Source organism: Dromiciops gliroides, chromosome 4 (genome assembly GCF_019393635.1).
Source record: "Dromiciops gliroides isolate mDroGli1 chromosome 4, mDroGli1.pri, whole genome shotgun sequence".
NCBI classification, from domain to species: domain Eukaryota; kingdom Metazoa; phylum Chordata; class Mammalia; order Microbiotheria; family Microbiotheriidae; genus Dromiciops; species Dromiciops gliroides.
Genome location: NC_057864.1, coordinates 490,604,457 through 490,622,042, shown reverse-complemented (window position 1 = coordinate 490,622,042; position 17,586 = coordinate 490,604,457). Strand labels below are relative to the sequence as shown.

The window sequence follows — 17,586 nt, the reverse complement described above, 5'->3', positions numbered from 1 at the left end:
ATATGCATGCCCGCCGCAGGCCCTTGGAGTTTGGTTCTTTGCTCTTAGAAAAAGAGCTGCTATAAATGAGTGTGTGTGTGTGTGTGTGTGTGTGTGTGTGAGAGAGAGAGAGAGAGAGAGACACCTTCTTCTTCCTTGGATCTCATTGGTATATGGACCAAGTAGTGATTGGGTTGCTGGGGAGACATGATCTAGGGACTTTTTGGCCATTGTTCCAAAGTGCTTTCCAATTCAGCGGACCAATGGACCAATTCAATGTTTACCTGAGTTCTTAAAGTCTTTCCCTTTCCTACATAATAGTAGGGATTTATATAGTTTACGGAGACCCTCATATGTCTTATCTCATTTGAGCTTTGCAATAGTTCTGTGGAGGAGGTATTATTGGCCCGACTTTACAGCTGCGGAAACTCAGGCTACGAGAGGTTAAATGACTTGCCCAAAGTGTCATACCTAATAAATAGTTGAAACAAGATTTGAACTCAAGCCTTCCTGACTCCAAAGCTAGAGAGCTCTATCCATCATGCCATCTAGTCGGGTGTGGGTTGGACTTGATGGATGCTAAGTTCCCTTCCAGCTCACAGATTCTGTGACTACTCGGAACCATGGTTTCCTCCTCTGTAAAAGAGGCTAGATGACCCTGAAGGTCGCTGAGCCTTAAGTCGTGTGACCCCCTGCCCCCACTATCCACGGTTCAATAGGCCATGTGCCATGAGTCCTAACTGCCTTACACCATCGGGTTACTGTTGGGGTTGGAAAAGGCAGTTTGTGCACCAGACAGCATCTGGGGCTCAGTCACTGTGCCTGTCGTGCGACTTCCCCCACCCGTCCAGCTTGTTCTCCCATAATCAGCAAGTGAACATGAGAGGTGGGTGGACAAATATTGAACTGGAATATTGAGGCACCTTTATTTGGGAGGGTATCTTTTCTTCATCTCTGGTTGACTTCCCAAAGTCCAAGGGGGTGCAGTGAACAGCTTGAAAACTGAGACCTGTGATTTCACAGTTTGTAGGGTAGAAGATTTGGGGGTGTCTGATAAAGCCGACTTCCACTTGGTGGCTCCCCACCCCCTTCCTTACTCTACTGTGCTGGGAGAGGTCAGTGGATGATCATAGGAAGAGGTACTCTGGGAATGAAGGTTAAAAGAATCAGTCTGGTGGGGGGAAAGGGGGGCTGCGTTCCAGGCAGTGCATGGCACTAGATACCACGGGGATGCCTGGAATGTGGAGCAGGTATTTGGAGAAGGGGAGGAGGAGATGCTTGTTGACCTTATGGGAAATGCCAGAACTTCAAGGCCAAGCTGGGACATTTGAATTGAATCCCATTGCCAATAAGGAATCCAGCAAGGGCATAAATAATGTGCTTTTTTTTTTTTACTTATTACTCAGGGCTTGGAGGTGGGGAGGGTAATGAAATAATAGAAATAATGGGGTTTATGGGAAAATTCAGCTAATGTTGCACACACAGGTTTACAGACATTTTGAAACAGAATTAAACCAAGAGCTTGTATGAATAATGTCCCCAGGGCCTTTTTGTTTTCTCCCGAACTTTAAAGGGGAAAAGACACCATCAAAAACTTTGCTTTTAAGTCCCCTGCAGAGGGCCTGGGGACCCAGGGCTTCCCTCCTCCATGGCTGTGTTGGGGAAGCTGAGCCAGATTTGCCCAATGAAAGATGGCTTCATTCAGGCACTGAGCTGGCCATTCATCTCCAACTCCATTGAAGTGAGAGCCTGGCCTTGCTTGCCCCAGCTCCCAAGGCTTAGCACATAGCTCCTGGACCCCTGCCAGGTGGTTGGGGCAGTCACCAGTTACCAAAACAACTGGCACTTCTTGGAACCTTTTGGGGTTTGAATTCCAAGTGATGACCCCATTGGAAAGCTCTCATTCTTCTCCCCTGCTTCAGTCCCAGAAGCAGCTGCACAGACATTGGGCAGAGTTTGCTTTTTCCAAAAACTTACAACGCCAACCCTTGGCAAAGTGTGGGTCGCAATTTCATAGGTAGGATGGCTTTGATCCTCTGGAAAGGATGCTTCCACATTTCGACCTGTCATGCTGATTTTCTAAACATGACTGCAAAGGTGGCTTGAGAAAGCCAGGACTGGGTATTATGATGTGTGGATTCTTGGCCAAGGGTAGCCAGGAAGTAACCCTATGACCTCATTTGAACCAGTAGCTTATTTTCTCCGGACATCAACTTTCTCCTATAAAATAGAGATATTACCCCCTGCCTTGCAGGTCATGAAGGATTAATATGAATGTAAGACTTACCAAGTTGTTTTTGAGCTCTGAGCAAAAAGAAAACAGCCCATAAGGACCAGATCAATTTCTTACTTTTGAAAAAGATCCAAAAAAGGAAGATACAGTGAGAAAGGTACAATCTAGTTGGAGTACGATGGCTCCCAACCTCAAATCAAAACCCAAAATGGAACCCCCAGGGGGTAAGAAAAGGGTCTGAAAAGACAAAGAGATATAACAAAAGGATAGATGAATGAAGGAAGAGGAGGAAGAGTAATATGGAAAATCGGGAATGGATTTCTATTATAAATTGGCACATTTGTGTTAAACAACAAATGATAGAAGCTTAATTTTGTGCATATTCTTTTTCTGAAAGTTTGATTGATACCTTTTTGTATTTACATCAGTCCTTTCTAGACATTTTTCCCTTCTTCCCCTATTTGCCCAATGAGACTTCCTCTTGTGCTAGAAAGTCAGTTAAGCAAAATCAACCAATGGAGTAACTACTTCTGACAGTGTCGTCACAATTTAATATCCATAGTACCCCACCTCTCCAACAAAATGAGTTTATATATATATATATATATATATATATATGGATATGTATGTATATACATATGTATATGGATTTAAAGCTTTTGTTTTATTTTTCTTTTGATGGTGGGTTGTTGTTGGTTTTTTTTTTTTTTTAGTTGACCAGAGAACACTGATTACATCTTGTCAGTCTAGTTCAGAAATGTAGACAGAAGCCCACCCTCTTTTCTTGCCTCATAAAATGTCTGTAGAAAAGCCTGAGGCTGGATCTTTGAGGTGGAATGCAGAAGCATTTTCTTGATCCCTTTGGGAGTTGGGGGTGGGGAGGCAAAAATCATGCCAGCTCCCACCCTGATCTTCCTGTACCAGGCAGCCTGGGACTAGGCAAGGACAGCTTGTCTGCCTGAGGGCCTGAGTGAGAATAGCCTGCACAGATTCAGATGCCCACTTGGAAGTAAGTGCCATGAAGACCGGGAGACCATTTTGCTTGTGTATGCCCTGTGCTTAGCACAGTACATGTAAAAAATGCTGATGACGGGAGGCAGTGGAAAGAATATTGGATTGGGGGTCTCCTTATTTCTTGGGTGTTTTCAGAGCACAGGTTCAAAGACCTGCTCTGCTGCTGATCTATAACCAGAAGAAACAAGTGATACCTAGAGAACTGAAGTGGCTGTAACAGATATCATTTGTAAAGGTCTGTGAAGACATGAAAATGCTACACAAAATGCCAGCTGCCGTGGGTCAGGGTGATGTTGCTGGTGGTAATAATGGCAATGGGGGTGGTGATAATAGTGATAATGTGACCTGCCCAAGCTCACATGGAGGGCATGTCATAGAGCCAGGCTTTATTTCAGTAAGGCCAGATTGTAAGGAGTACATTGGGAGGACAGTCCCTTCTTCATAGGGTGTTTTCAGAGAGCAGTGTCGCCCATTTTGCTTTGGGCTGCCTTGAAGATAAGATTGCATCTGACATCAATCATAATAGCTAGCTGTTAGGTGGCACTTTAAGGTTTGTGAAGCACTTAACAAACATTATCTTGTTTGATCCTCACATCAGTCTTTTTCAATTTATTTATTTTGGGGGGGGGGTGAGGCAGTTGGTGTTAAGTGACTTGCCCAGGGTCACACAGCTATAGTAAGTGTAAAGTGTCTGAGGCTGGATTTGAACTCAGGTACTCCTGAATCCAGGGTCTGTGCTCTATCCACTGCACCATCTAGCTGCCCCTCATCACATCAGTCTTGGGGATAGGTGCCATTATTAGCTTCATTTCAGAGATGAGGAAACTGAGGCTGAGAGGTTAGTGACTTTTCCAGGGTGACACAGCTAGGAAGTATCAGAGGTCAGATTTGAACTGGCCTGATTCTCAAGTCCTGCGATCTAACCATTGTGCAACCTGACCTCCTTGTGGTTGCCTTGGGTAGCCCAAATCCCATAGCTATGTTTTCTGAGAGCGATGTCATTTCTTTTTTGTGCTGCCTGTGAGGCTAGCTTGGATCTGAAGTCTGATGGCTGTATGTGGTGCGGTGCTCTCGAGTGCCCAAAGCCTCATCTCTGTATTTTTGTTTCTCTAGGCCTTACTGAAGATGGACTGTCAAGGCCTTGTGGTCAGGCTCATCCAGGACTTTGTGCTCCTGACCACTGCAGTCGAGGTGGCCCAGCGATGGAGGGAACTGGCTGAAAAGCTCGCCAAAGTGTCCAAGCAACAGATGGACGCTTATGAATCTCCACATCGGGACAGGAATGGTGTGGTCGACAGTGAGGTAAGGAGGGGCTCTGTCATCGACACAGGAGCAGCTGAGTCAGGCGTCATGTGGGGACAATGCTCCAGTAGATGACAGCTACTTAGGCTGCCCCAGTGAATGGGAGTGGTTTTCTCTTGAGCTCAGCTTTCACCAGTAGAGGGTGGGTATTTAAGGGTTTATTCTTTGGGCTCAAAGATGGCTCTTTTCACTTAGTCACTGATTCTTCTAGGCACATTATAAGCATGACCTACCCTAGTTTTCACTCCAGATTTAGATCAGGCCTTTGGGTTTAACATAAGTAGACACCTCTGAGATAAATTTAAGTTCCCTACTTGGGCCTTACTGTAGAAATATGCCATTAAGGGGCAGCTAGGTGGTGCAGTGGATAGAGCATGGCCCTGGATTCAGGAGGACCTGAGTTCAAATCTGGCCTCAGATACTTGACAACTTACTAGCTGTGTGACCCTGGGCAAGTCACTTAACCCCCATTGCCCCACAACAACAAAACAAACAAACCAGAATCCACAGAAGTGTGCCATTGAAATAAGTGATGGTTTGTAGAATCGCCAGAGAAATCCCCTATGTTTGATGGCAGTGGTGAGAAGGTCTCTTTTCCAAGATCCATCACTGGATTGTTGCCAATTTTCCTGTATGTGGACTTGACCCTAAATTTTAAAGGTGGTCAGTCTAGGACTAAAGACATCTTGGTGTAGATAAAAGAGGACTTGAAACAGAGGACCTGGATTCAAGACCGCACTCAGCTTCAAGCGATTGTGGTCAAATCACCATCATTTGGTTGAAAGAGTTTTTTCCTCTTGTAAAGTGATGATAATCAGGAAGTGTTTCACCTGACTTTAGTCAGCCCTCTGCTTAGAAGTTTCCATCTGCTTCTGCGTTGCTTACCTCTCAACTACATCATCCCTAAAATGGTAACATTTTGTAAACTTATCTTTATTAGAGATAATAGAGTTCTCTTGCCTGCTAACCTTGTCCCTCTCATCCTTTGTCTTGGGCTGACATTCTAGGCCATGTGGAAGCCTGCCTATGACTTCTTACTGACATGGAGCAATCAGATTGGAGATAGCTACCGGGATGTCATCCAGGAGCTTCACCTGGGCTTGGACAAGATGAAGAACCCCATCACTAAGCGTTGGAAACATCTCACGGGGACCCTGATCCTAGTGAACTCCTTGGATATACTGAGGGCAGCTGCCTTCAGCCCCATGGACCATGAAGACTTTGCCATCTGACATGTGGGCTTTCCAAATCCCTCCTGCTGCTTTCTCTTTATGATGAATGGCCTTCAGCCCAGGGTGGAACTGAAGATGAAGAGCAAGCCAGTCATTGCAGACTGGAATACTCCGCTCCAAACCGGTACCATGGCCAAGGACTAAGCATCTCCCCTTTCTTCTCTTTCTCACCCCACTTCTCTCCCTTCCTTGCTACTCTTCCAACCCAGCATCATCCTGAAGAGATTTTCTTTTGTATATTGTTGCCAATCAAAGAAACTTTTTATTTGTAAAATATAAAAAGAAAAATCATGTTTTTATAGATGTTTGGAGAAAACATACAGAATATCTAATTTTTTAACAGACAAAAGGAAAAAAATAAAACCACTGATGAGGTGGGGAAGATGTGGACTTTTTTCAGATGTATAAAGACTTTTTATAAATTATGATATACATTGTTTTCCTCCGATCCTGTACATATATATTTAAAAAAGAGTGTTGCAGGTCACTCTCTCTTTTGCCTCCCCTACTTGGTTTTGCATTTCAGCTCTGTGAGGCTGATAGGACTGTTAATCCAGCATGATGGAGTGGATTCCAGCCTCTGAGGTCCTGATGAGGTCCTGAGAGGGGGAAGGAAAGGCTTCTGAAAAATCTTCATACACAAGACTGGTTTGTTCTCATCTGAAAGTGCCCCGGGCCCTGTTCCTTGGGGTTTTGTACCATTGGAGTTTTGTTCCTTTGGGGATTTCTTGCAGGGCAAATCAACCAGTGCACTTGTGAGCTTCTGCTGGAAGAGTCGGAGTTGACCTTGTAATTGTGAATAGTCTAGAAGAGGGTGTTGTTACTAGCCATCAAGAAAGAAGCAACTGGGAGAAGAGAAGACCACCTCTTACTCATTGGAGCGAGTGTCCAACCTAACTTGGAACTCCTGTCCTATATTTGGTGCAGCTCAAAACTCAAAAGACAGACACCCTTTATGGTTTACAGTCATGGATTACCCAGCAGTGAGAAGCCACTAGAATCTCTCTCTCCTAGACTAGACAGGCAAACTGGTCCTTAAAAACCTTGTCACAAAATCAGTCGACAATGATTGGTAGAAAAACATCCCTCCAGACTCTGGCTGGTTTCCAGCTGCAGCATCTGGGTGATTTCACCACTAATTTCAATACCCTCTTAGGCGCCAAATCAGTAGGACCATTTGATGGTAATTCCATGGGTGCTTTGGGAACTCCATTTGCCAAATAAACAACACCTAACATTACTCTCTTGAGAATCCCATCAGTTCCCTTCTCTCTTTTCCCTGTGGGTCCTTGGAAATCATGGGTGTGAAAAGTATTTTAGCACAATAAGGAAATGTAATTTTGAGTGAGAAATATATATTTTTTTTCAGAAAGGGAAAATGGTGTCCCACACAGTAAAAACTGAGTCTATGTTTGAAATGTAGGTTTAAAACTTAAGTCCTACCTGTGTAACAAAAAAAGAAAACCTTTATGAATTGTGAAGTAAACTGGGATGGGCGTGTGTGCAGCTTGGTGGCTGGTCTGTGTCCTAGTAAATAGTGGCTAGGAAAGAACTTGGCCTATAACTGACCCATTGGGTGCTGAAGAGCCAGTTTCAGATTTGAGGAGAGTGAGTGATCCCCCTCGTGTCAAAGCACAGGGAAAAGCTTTGGCTCCCTGACCACCCACCCTCCCACTTAATCTCTGCCCTGATGGTGTTGGCTTGTGTTTCTGCTGGGCCCCAATGGGAATCCAGAACAGCTGGTATCCCAATTGAGAAAAGTCTGCCTCAAACTCATGCCAGGAGGATTTTTCTGCTGTAAGCCAAGCAGATGTTTCCAAATGATGGAATTGGTTTCCCCCGAATCAAAATGAGAGAGATGTCTCTGATTCTCCCTGATCATTCCCAAAAGAGCCTCCCTCCTACCCCCATCCCCACCTCCCACCCAGGGGATCCTGGGCTTCATCTCGCATCTTCTCCCCAAAGAGAAAAACGAAAACAAAAACAAAAATGGCCGTTTGCACCTTAAACTCACATCTTTTCCTCAGGGGCTTCGAGTAGTTTCCTATGCAACTTACCTTGTAGCACAACCAAATTTCACCAAGTTGCAGAAGCTTTTCTTTGAATGTTATAACCTGTTGAGTGTTGTTTTTTCTGCACCAAACCAAAATCTAAATAAAATTCAAATGAATCAGTTGTGGCTTTGTGTCTGAAGTGGGGGGAGGCAGAGGTGCTGTCAGGTCTGGGGAGAGGGAAGGGGAAGGGCCTCTCCAAGAAACCACTTTTCCAGCTCCCCTTGAGAGTGATGCCACAACCATCACATTCTTAGTATGACATTGATGGGGTGCTGGATTTAGACTGGGTGACCTAGGGCTTGAATCCTGTCAGCAATCTTAGGCAAGTGGCTGCTTCTCTAAGCTTTTGTTACCCCTTCTTTGAAACAAGGGGATTGAATTAGATGGCCTCTGGAGTCCTTTCCAGTTCCAAGTCCTACCTGTGGAAACCTGGGCAAGTTATTTTTTGTCTAAAGGCTCAGTTTCCCTCTCTGTAAATGAGAGGATTGGGCCCTTTGCATCTTCAGATTTGTTATCTTCTACATGATGTCAATGAAGCCACATCACCCCCCTGAACCTCAGTTTCTTCATCTGTAAGATTAGGTTGGACTTGGCCCTGGGGCTCCTTTCCAACTCTATATCTGAGCTAAAAATCCCATCTCTTGTTCTGCTTTGTATCCTCCATCATTTCCCAGCCTTGTTCCTATGGCTGCCATGCAACTTGACATCTGTGATCCAGTCATTGGGGTCAGAAACCCGCACCCTCAGATCTTCTTATTTAATGGTTCTCTCATGAGAGATCAAGTGAGAACACCTGTAAAGGCCTCTGTCTACTTCAAGGTGCTATGTAAATATAGATAGACACATATGTATATATACATACATATGTACAAGACATGTATATATACACACACATATATGTATGTATACATGAACCTAAAATATATGTATACATACTGACTCACCTGTACATATCTATAACCTAAAAAAGAAATCCTACTGTAGAGTTTGATGGCAGACAGATCTTGGTCACTCTTCATTGCCAGTGGTCATTACCATGGGGCCATGGGTCTACAACTGAATGGTATCTTAGAGATCATCTCTTTCAACCCCTCATTTTACAGAGGAGGAAAATGAGGTTCAGAGTTGGGAAATGATGGACCTACTGTCACATGACTAGGAAAAAGCAAATCTAGAATTCTCCAGTGTTCACTTCCCCCTGCAGCCAACAGATGGAAGAAGCCAACCTTTTCCAAACCCCTGATGATCTCCATTGGTCAAGCTGTTTACGTGGAGAAGAGCTCCTCTCAGTTACCCCAGTGGTGACTGGCTCTGGCATATGAGGTGAATTCCCACCTCCAACATGACCAGGGTAAGCTGGGCTCGGTCCCTTCACTGATATGGGATGCCATTTCCTCCTCTTAATAAGGAGGTGGGGCTGAATGGTCCCTGAGGTCCCTTCTAGTTCTAGATCTGTGGCCCCATGGCAACAACAGCAATAAATGATGATGATAGGTAGCGTTTCTATAGCACTTTAAAGATAACAAAGTACTAGACAGCGTTTAACTCATTTGATACCAGGAGGAGGAGGATGCCTGCCAAGGAGTAGCCATGAAAGGTCTCGAGTGGCAGCTCTGAAAAGAGGCAAATTGAAGCTTGGTACCAGGAGCCAATTTGCTAACAATCAGCACTGACCAAAAGCAGTCTGGGCTGCCTCAAGAAATGATGGCTTCCCTCTCCTTTGCAGGTCTTCAAGCAGAGACCAAATGACCTCTTAGAAAGTATATTGGTGGGGCAGCTAGGTGGCGCAGTGGATAGAGCACCTGCCCTGGATTCAGGAGTACCTGAGTTCAAATCCTGCCTCAGACACTTAACAATTACTAGCTGTGTGACCCTAGGCAAGTCATTTAACCCCAATTGCCTCTCAAAAAAAAAGGATATTGGTGCAGTGAAGAGTCTTTTCAGTTTTTGGTTAGCAAATGTCCTGTCAAACTTAAAATTCCATTATTTTCTATCCCACCCAGCTGTGGAAAACGGTGACTTAGAGGAGAAGCACAATGTGCATGGTTTACACTTGCCTAGGTGACCCTGAGGGGCAGTTCCTGGAGGTGTGTTTCTCGATTACCTTCTGCCCATCTGTTCCTTTCCTAAGGTCAGGCCAACAACTAGGGATCCTGAGAGTGGACTCATCCAACCTGCGGTATAGCCTCGTGTTATAACCTGAGTTCTAGAGTTCCCTGGTGTGAAAGCTCCCAAGAGATTGAGAGTAAGGCACCACCACCCTACTAGAGGGAGAAAATTCCCTCAGCAACTCCAGGGAGAAGAAAAGATCTTCAGCAGAATGTGGAATACTGTGCTCTGGGAGAGAGGTGAGACAAGAGACGGCACATGACTTTGCCAACCCCATTTGTGTTTGGACCATGGGGCTTCAAGCTGAAAAGAAGTGTTTATCTAGCGTCTTTACCCAAAGTGTCTTTACCTTCCAGGAAGGGTCTGAGTCAAATGGGCTATTTGAAAGCTTTATGTTTCTGTATTGGTTTATGGCCTCCTATGAGCCCATTGGGTCTGGAACGTTATCTGTGGTATGTGAAGTAATGGCTGCTTCATATCTAATGCCCACATTGTATGCTGAATGCCTGTGTGGGAGCTGGGGACATTTAGGGAAGCCTAGCCATGAGTCATAGTGAAGCTTTCTTTGAGCAATTTTCCCAGAGAGTTCCAGGTGGAGACAGAATCCAGAGATAAACTATGGACCCCTTTGAAGTTAGCCCCAGAATAATTTACAACTGGGATAAGCTGTATAGAAAAGGAGGCCTCTGAGCTGGGCTTGGAAGAATGTTATAAAGGCTGGGTGAGGACCCTTACCTGGCAGGGCATTCCCCCCATTTTCCTTTAACCATTGTTGTTCAGTCGTTTCAGTCATGGTCCACTCTTTATGACCCCACTTGGGGTTTTCTTAACAAAGAGATTGGAGTATCTTACCAGTTCCTTCTCCAGCTCATTTTACAGATGAGGAAACTGAGGCAAACAAGGTTAAGTGACTTGCCAGGGTCATATAGCTATTAAGCATCTGAGGCTACATTTGAACCTGGCTCTTCCTGACTCCAGGCCTGGTTCTTTGTACTATGGCAGCCTTCCCAGAGCACATCTACCTTGGCTCATAGGAGTGGGAACAGACCGTTTCTGCCAGGCAGGAGCAGAGAGACCTATATGTCCAGATAACTCTCCCTGCATCACACTGCCATTAGTCTTAGATAATTCTATAATTCACTTTCTCATATGTCATTCTTTTGTGATTCTTTGTAGAGATTTCACTACTAAGACCCTACTCACTATCACTGGCTGAGCACTTTAAGGTTTATAGCCCATTGAGGTTGGCAGTGCCAATGGTGATTGCTTCTATTTTACAGAAGAATAAACTGACTATCCAAAGATCACCCAGTTAAGAATTAGCAGTGCTAGGGGCAGCTAGGTGGCGCGGTGGATAGAGCACCAGCCCTGGATTCAGGAGGACCTGAGTTCAAATCCGGCCTCAGACACTTAACACTTGTAGCTGCGTGACCCTGGGCAAGTCACTTAACCCCAATTGCCTCACACACACACACACACACAAAAAGAATTAGCAGTGCTAGAATTCGAACCCCGGTCTCTACAAGGCCATTGGTCATTCCAATGCACTGCAACTCTTTTTTTCTTTTGGGGGGGGGGCAGGGCCATGAGGGTTAAGTGACTTGCCTAGAGTCACACAGCTAGTGTCAAGTGTCAGGTCAGATTTGAACTCAGGTCCTCCTGAATCCAAGGCCAGTGTTTTTTCCACTACACCACCTAGCTGCCCCCTGCAACTCTTTCAAAGTTATGATAGAAAAAACAAAATCTAGTGACCCATCTGTCAGTGAACTTCTTTACACTAAGTCTGCCATCAGATCCTGCTCTTCTATGACCTGCTTCTCCAGATTATTTCAGGTATGATTCTTGTGACTTTTAGAAGCTACATCTCTACCCTCTACATCCCCCACACGTTTCAATGATACCTCTCTTGGACTCCCACCCAAGTAATCGTACAGAGACCGGACTCTTTCTTCCTCCACCCTCCATGAGGCTCTCCATGGCTTTGGGCCCTTTAGAAGTCATCCAATCCCCCCAATGTGGGAATGGCTAAACAAATGGTGATGCAGCAATGGAATGGAAATACGTCATAAGCAGTGGCAGATAAAATGAAGATACAGAAGCATGGGAACATTAGGAACCGATGCAGAATAAAGTAAATGGAACCAGGAAGAGATGATACACAAAGCTGAATGAAACACAGTAAACAGAAAGAGGAAAAATCTGAGCACCATATGTCCTAATAACCAAGCCTGGTACCAAAGAACTATGAGAATGCACATCTCTTCTGCCTTATAGAGGTGGGGACCATGGACAGGGAACTCTGCTTTTGCTGTAGACTTGTGGTCATTCCTTGTGGTGAACTGTTTTCTCCCCTTTTTATTCTTTGTTGTAAGGAATGGCTTCCTATGTGTGTGTGTTGGTGGGCAGGATAAGGGGAGGGTATAGTGGAAAATGAAAGTGATACTAAAGCAAGAGATCCCAACAAAAAGAAAAAGTGATAAAATCTCAGATCAAGAGTTGGCTAGAGGTTATTTAACCCCCTATTCTCATTTTATATTTGAGGAAACTGAGACCCTACAAAATGAAGTGACTTGCTCAGTCTCCCAGGTGACAAAGGTGGGTTTCATGGCCAAATCTTGACCACAAATCTTCACTCCTCTTTCTCACTGCAGAATCTAGCCTCTTTCCTCCTCCCTTCCCTACCCCGTCATCAGAGATGGGGAGACATCTTTGCTATCTGGCCGCCAAAGACCTCTAAGACTCCCTTGCGGTCTTCAATACTCATCATTTCAAGTGAGATGAGAGTATCCAGCTCCAAAGATGTCCCAAGTGATCCCTCTGGGCCTCAGTTTCTTCCTGTGTAAAAGAAGGGGGTTGAACTAGGTGTCCTCTAAGGGCCTCAACAGATCTAAAAGTGTTATCATGAGCTGAGTACAGCCAAGTGGCTGCACAGATCCATTGCCTTGGCCTCCTTGTCTCCTGAGGGGTGGGTGGGTGCAGTAAGGAGAAGGGTCACTGCCCTGGGCTGCAGGCAAGGAATCCAAAGAATGAGGACACTGTGAAGCTGGTGCAGTTGTGTACCAGTTGTTGACTTTTGTTCCCCCCTAGGATTCCTAATCCTGAGAATGGATTGCCCTTGCACCAAGTTTTCCTTTGAAACTCCAATTTATTTTTTCCCCAGTTAAAAATCTCATCTGGCTTCCTAATAAAAAGGGAAAGTCAGACTTCCATTCTGGGGGATATTTACATAATATCTAAGAGGCAACTGATGGATGGCTTGTGCAAGCTGTTTGCAGATAAGGATGTGCCTTTTCAGATGGTTGTGCTGTCAGGCTCTTCAGAGAGCTGGCAAACTCCAAGATGTTTGTGATGTTCTGCTTCTCCATTGATGCACAAACCCTGCCAGCTAGCCAGAAGAGGGGGAGGGGAGGCCCAACCTTCCACCAGAAACTCCTGTATGGCCGGCTGTTTTTGTCAGTCCACTGAGGTCTGATTTCTTCATTCTGCCTTTGGATTGGCTTGCTCCTTTTCCCATCTGGACCTTGCCAGTGTCGACCTAGGGACAGATTAATGAACATTCCATCAAGGATAGCCCGGGGGGGGGGGGGGGGGGGGGGGGGGGCTTTGATGTTGGACTAAACAATGGATGTAATTGAGTTGGCCTTTGGAGACCTTAAAGGTCATCTGGTCTGACCCAAGGCTTAACCAGGAATCTCTGCGGCCTCCCTGACAAGTGGGCATCTAGGCTTTGCTTGCAGACCTCCAGCAGGCAGCCAATGTTAAGTTAGGATCATTTAAAGTCTTAATATTTTCCTGATTTTGAGGTAAAATCCAAACCTTCCATTCCCTTCCCTGTGGCCAAATAGAGTCTAATCCTAACTCCAAGTGACCACCTGGTAAAGATGAAGATGACTCTCACTTCCCACTGGAGCCCTCTGAGCCAAACAACACCAATGGCTCCGACTGATCCACATACAGCAGGACCTCAAAGCCCTTCATGATCCTGTCTCTTCTTCTTGGACCTTCTCCTTTATCAATCCCTGTTTCAAAGGTGACCTATGAGTCAACAAAACTCCAGGAGCACATAACCAGATCAAGGTCAAGTCCTTGATGCCATGGCATTTTTAATATTGCCTAATGAAGCCTCTAGCAGGCCGAATACTGGATCTGAAATCTGGTGGACTTGAGTTCAAATCGAGCCTCAGACACTTACTGGCTGTGTGCCCCTGGGCAAATCACTGAAGCTCTCTCTGCCTCTGTTTCCTGATGAACAAAATAAGGGACAGATAATAGCACCTACTCCAGGTTTATAATGAGGCTCAAATGAGATAATTTCTATAAAACATTTTGCAAACCTTAGAGCTATTGTGATTATGATTATTATCCTTTGCTATTCCTTGCAAGGAAGTAGAATATTTTGCAATTATTATCTCATCTGATCCTTACAACAACCCTAGTAAGTGGGTCTATTATCCTCATTTTCCAGTTGAGGAAACTGAGGCAAATAGAAACTAAATGACTTGCTCAGAATCACACAACTTAATAGTATCTGACACTGTCCTCAACTCCTAACAATGTCACCACGAGCTGTTGTTCTAAGGTACAATGCTAGGACACCAATCAAAATTTAAAAAAAATCCTATGGACAGGGGCAGCTAGGTGGCACAGTGGATAAAGCATGGCCCTGGATTCAGGAGGACCTGAGTTCAAATTTGGCCTGAGACACTTGACACCTACTAGCTGTGTGACCCTGGGCAAGTCACTTAATTCTCATTGCCCCACAAAAAAACCAAAACAAAACAAAACAAACAAAAAATGCTACAGACTCTGAAGTTAAAAATGTCTTTTTCTGTCCAAAGGTAGAGGGGGAAGGGGACAGGAGACCCAGACCAAAATCGATTCCTCCTCCCTATCCCCATGGAAGCTGTTCCCACTCTTCTTAGGGAGTTTGGCAGGATCCTTGGATGCTTCTTGATGGAATCTGGATCTCTGTCAGATGCTCAAATACCTGGGATTCTAGAGGACAGAAGATGTTGAGAGTGAGACTGAGTTTTTGGAGCCCGTCTGAGTGTCCTTCCTGTGATCCTCATCCAAGAGTATTTCATACTTAATCTTAGGTGCTGATTAATTGAAAATGTTCTTAACCTTGGCAGAGGGTCAGGGCAGCTTATCACTCACTTTAAGTGGGGTTGCCTAACTTGATTTGCTCAGTTAGCCTCACCCCGGCCCTCTTATGAAGCAAACATGTAAATGCAGTAAATACAAGGAAATGGGAGGCCCAGCGGTCTTGGAGTGAGGAGGGAAAGCTCCCAGCCTTATGTAGAGAAGGGTTCTTGAGTCCAATATTGAAGGAAGCTGGGGAGCCTAAGAGATGGGCACAGGGGATAGTCTCTCAATACAGGGAGCTGAGGACAGACTGGACCCAGATCCCAGAAGTTCCACAGTGCCTAAGGGAAGTTCTTGGGCACTTTTTTTTTTTTTTTTTTTTTTTTTGGTGAGGCAATTGGGGTTAAGTGACTTGCCCGGGATCACACAGCTAGTAAGTGTCAAGTGCCTGAATCTGGATTTGAACTCAGGTCCTCCTGACTCCAAGGCTGGTGCTCTATCCACTGCGCCACCTATCTGCCCTTTGGGCACTTCTTAAAGGGAAGAAAAAGACTCAGCAGCCAGGGGCTATGCGTTTAACCCTATTTGTCCTAAGTGTTCTTTAAGCCTGCCTCTATGTTCCCCTGGACTCGAAATATACAGGTAAAAGAGTATGTCACAAACTCTTTTGTGGGAGATACTCTGCACTAGCTATGATGCCTTAGTAAATGTCCCTTTTGTTGTGGGGCGATGAGGGTTAAGTGACTTGCCCAGGGTCACACAGCTAGTAAGTGTCAAGTGTCTGAGGTCATATTTGAACTCAGGTCCTACTGAATCCAGGGCTGGTGCTTTCTCCATTGCGCCCCCTAGAGGCCCTTCATAAATGTCCCTTTCTAAGAGTGAATTGGGGTCTGCCCCAATAAACAGTGATGGTGGGAAGCAATCTGCTACAACACTAGAAAAGAAACCTCCCAGTCCCTTAGAGATACCCCCAGCATCAAGTCAACAAGCATTTATTAAATGCAGCCCCATGCGCCAGGCCCTGGGAATGCAAACACAGGCTTACCTTGGAGATAACACATTCAGTTCAGGCCATTGCAATGAAGCAGGCATCCCCGTGCATATAAAAGTTCTATTTACACTACACTGTAGTACATTAAGTGTGCAATAATGTTATGTCTAAAAATGTACATACCTTAATTTTAAAATACTTTATTATTAAAGAAGCCAGGCATCATCCGGGCCTTCAGGGAGTCATCATCTTGTTGCTGATGGAGGGCATTGCTTCGATGATGGCCGTGACTGATCATGGTGGCGCTTACTGAAGGTGGGGGTGGCTGAGGCAGTTTCTTAAAATAAGACAACAATGAGGTTTGCTGGATCAATTGCTTCTTCCTTTCACTTGAACACTCAGAGGCCATTAATCAGAGGTTATTAATTGGCCTAGTTTCAATATCATTGTGTCTCAGGGAATAGGGAGGCACGAGGAGAGGGAGACTGGGAATGGCCAGTAGGTGGGCCAGTCAGAACACCCACAATGTGTATCAATTAAGTTCACTGTCTCACATGGGTGTGGTTCACAGTGTCCCAAAACAATGACTATAGTGACATCAAAGATCATGGATCATAGGTGGACATAACAGATATAATTATCTATTTTTAAAGTTTTAAATATTATAAGAATTACCCAAATGTGACTCAGAGACACGATGTGAATACATGCTGTTGGAAAAATGATGCTGACAGATAGGTTTGTTTGACCCAGGGTTGCCACAAACCTTTAATATGACAGAAGAGAGACAGAGACAGAGACAGAGACAGACAGACACAGAGACAGAGAGACAGACAGAGACAGACAGAGAGAGAGGGAGGGAGGGAAGACAAATAAAAAGGAAGCCATATCTGGGAAGTGCAATAGACCAAGCACAGTAAAATGATGTCCACCTGTGCAAGAAAAGTGGAAGCTGTCTCCGGCCCTTAGGGAACCCACTTTCTAGTGGGGGGAGTCAATCATAAAAGGAAGGTGAGAAGGTGGCAGAGGAATGAAGACATGGCTGACCTGGGCCGGAAGTTCGGAGGCCACAGGAATTCAGGGAACTCTAGGGTGAGGAGGCTGTTGTGGCTGGTGGGGAGGCCTGAGGAGGAATAAAGACACCCCATGGAGCCCTGAAGGGGCCCAGGAGCTGTGCTCTGTGAACTAGACCAAAGCTTTTTAAACTGTGGGTAATCAAAAGGGGTCATGAGTAGAAAAAGTTTAAGAAGCCCTAGACTGGACCATGGCCAGAGTAGAAGGGCCCCACCCCATGCCCAAGAGCCAGGGGACCAGCGTTGCTACAAATACCAAGTCAAGTCAGCTTGGTTTTTCACCAGTCAAGGTCACTTCTCCCTGTGAGGTGAGCTCCGGTGCTCAAGGAATTCTGGACCAGACTTTCTTTCTTTCTTTCTTTCTTCCTTTCTTTCTTTCTTTCTTTCTTTCTTTCTTTCTTTCTTTCTTTCTTTCTTTCTTTCTTTCTTTCTTTCTTTCTTTCTTTCTTTCTTTCTTTCTTTCTTCCTTTCTTTCTTCCTTTCTTCCTTTCTTCCTTTCTTTCTTTCTTTCTTT

The 17,586-nt window shown here is 45.1% G+C and overlaps 1 protein-coding gene across 1 annotated transcript in view; it reads left to right on the top strand.

Annotated features, from left to right (window-relative positions):
* SH3BP4 (SH3 domain binding protein 4) overlaps positions 1–7,906 on the top strand; it is a 138,091-nt gene extending 130,185 nt beyond the window's left edge. Inside the window, exons 5-6 of the mRNA XM_043999433.1 lie at positions 4,340–4,528; positions 5,536–7,906. Coding sequence (XP_043855368.1) covers positions 4,340–4,528; positions 5,536–5,760 — 414 coding nt within the window. The 3' untranslated portion in view covers positions 5,761–7,906. The remainder of the gene's footprint in view (positions 1–4,339; positions 4,529–5,535) is intronic.
* Positions 7,907–17,586: the final 9,680 nt, after the last annotated feature.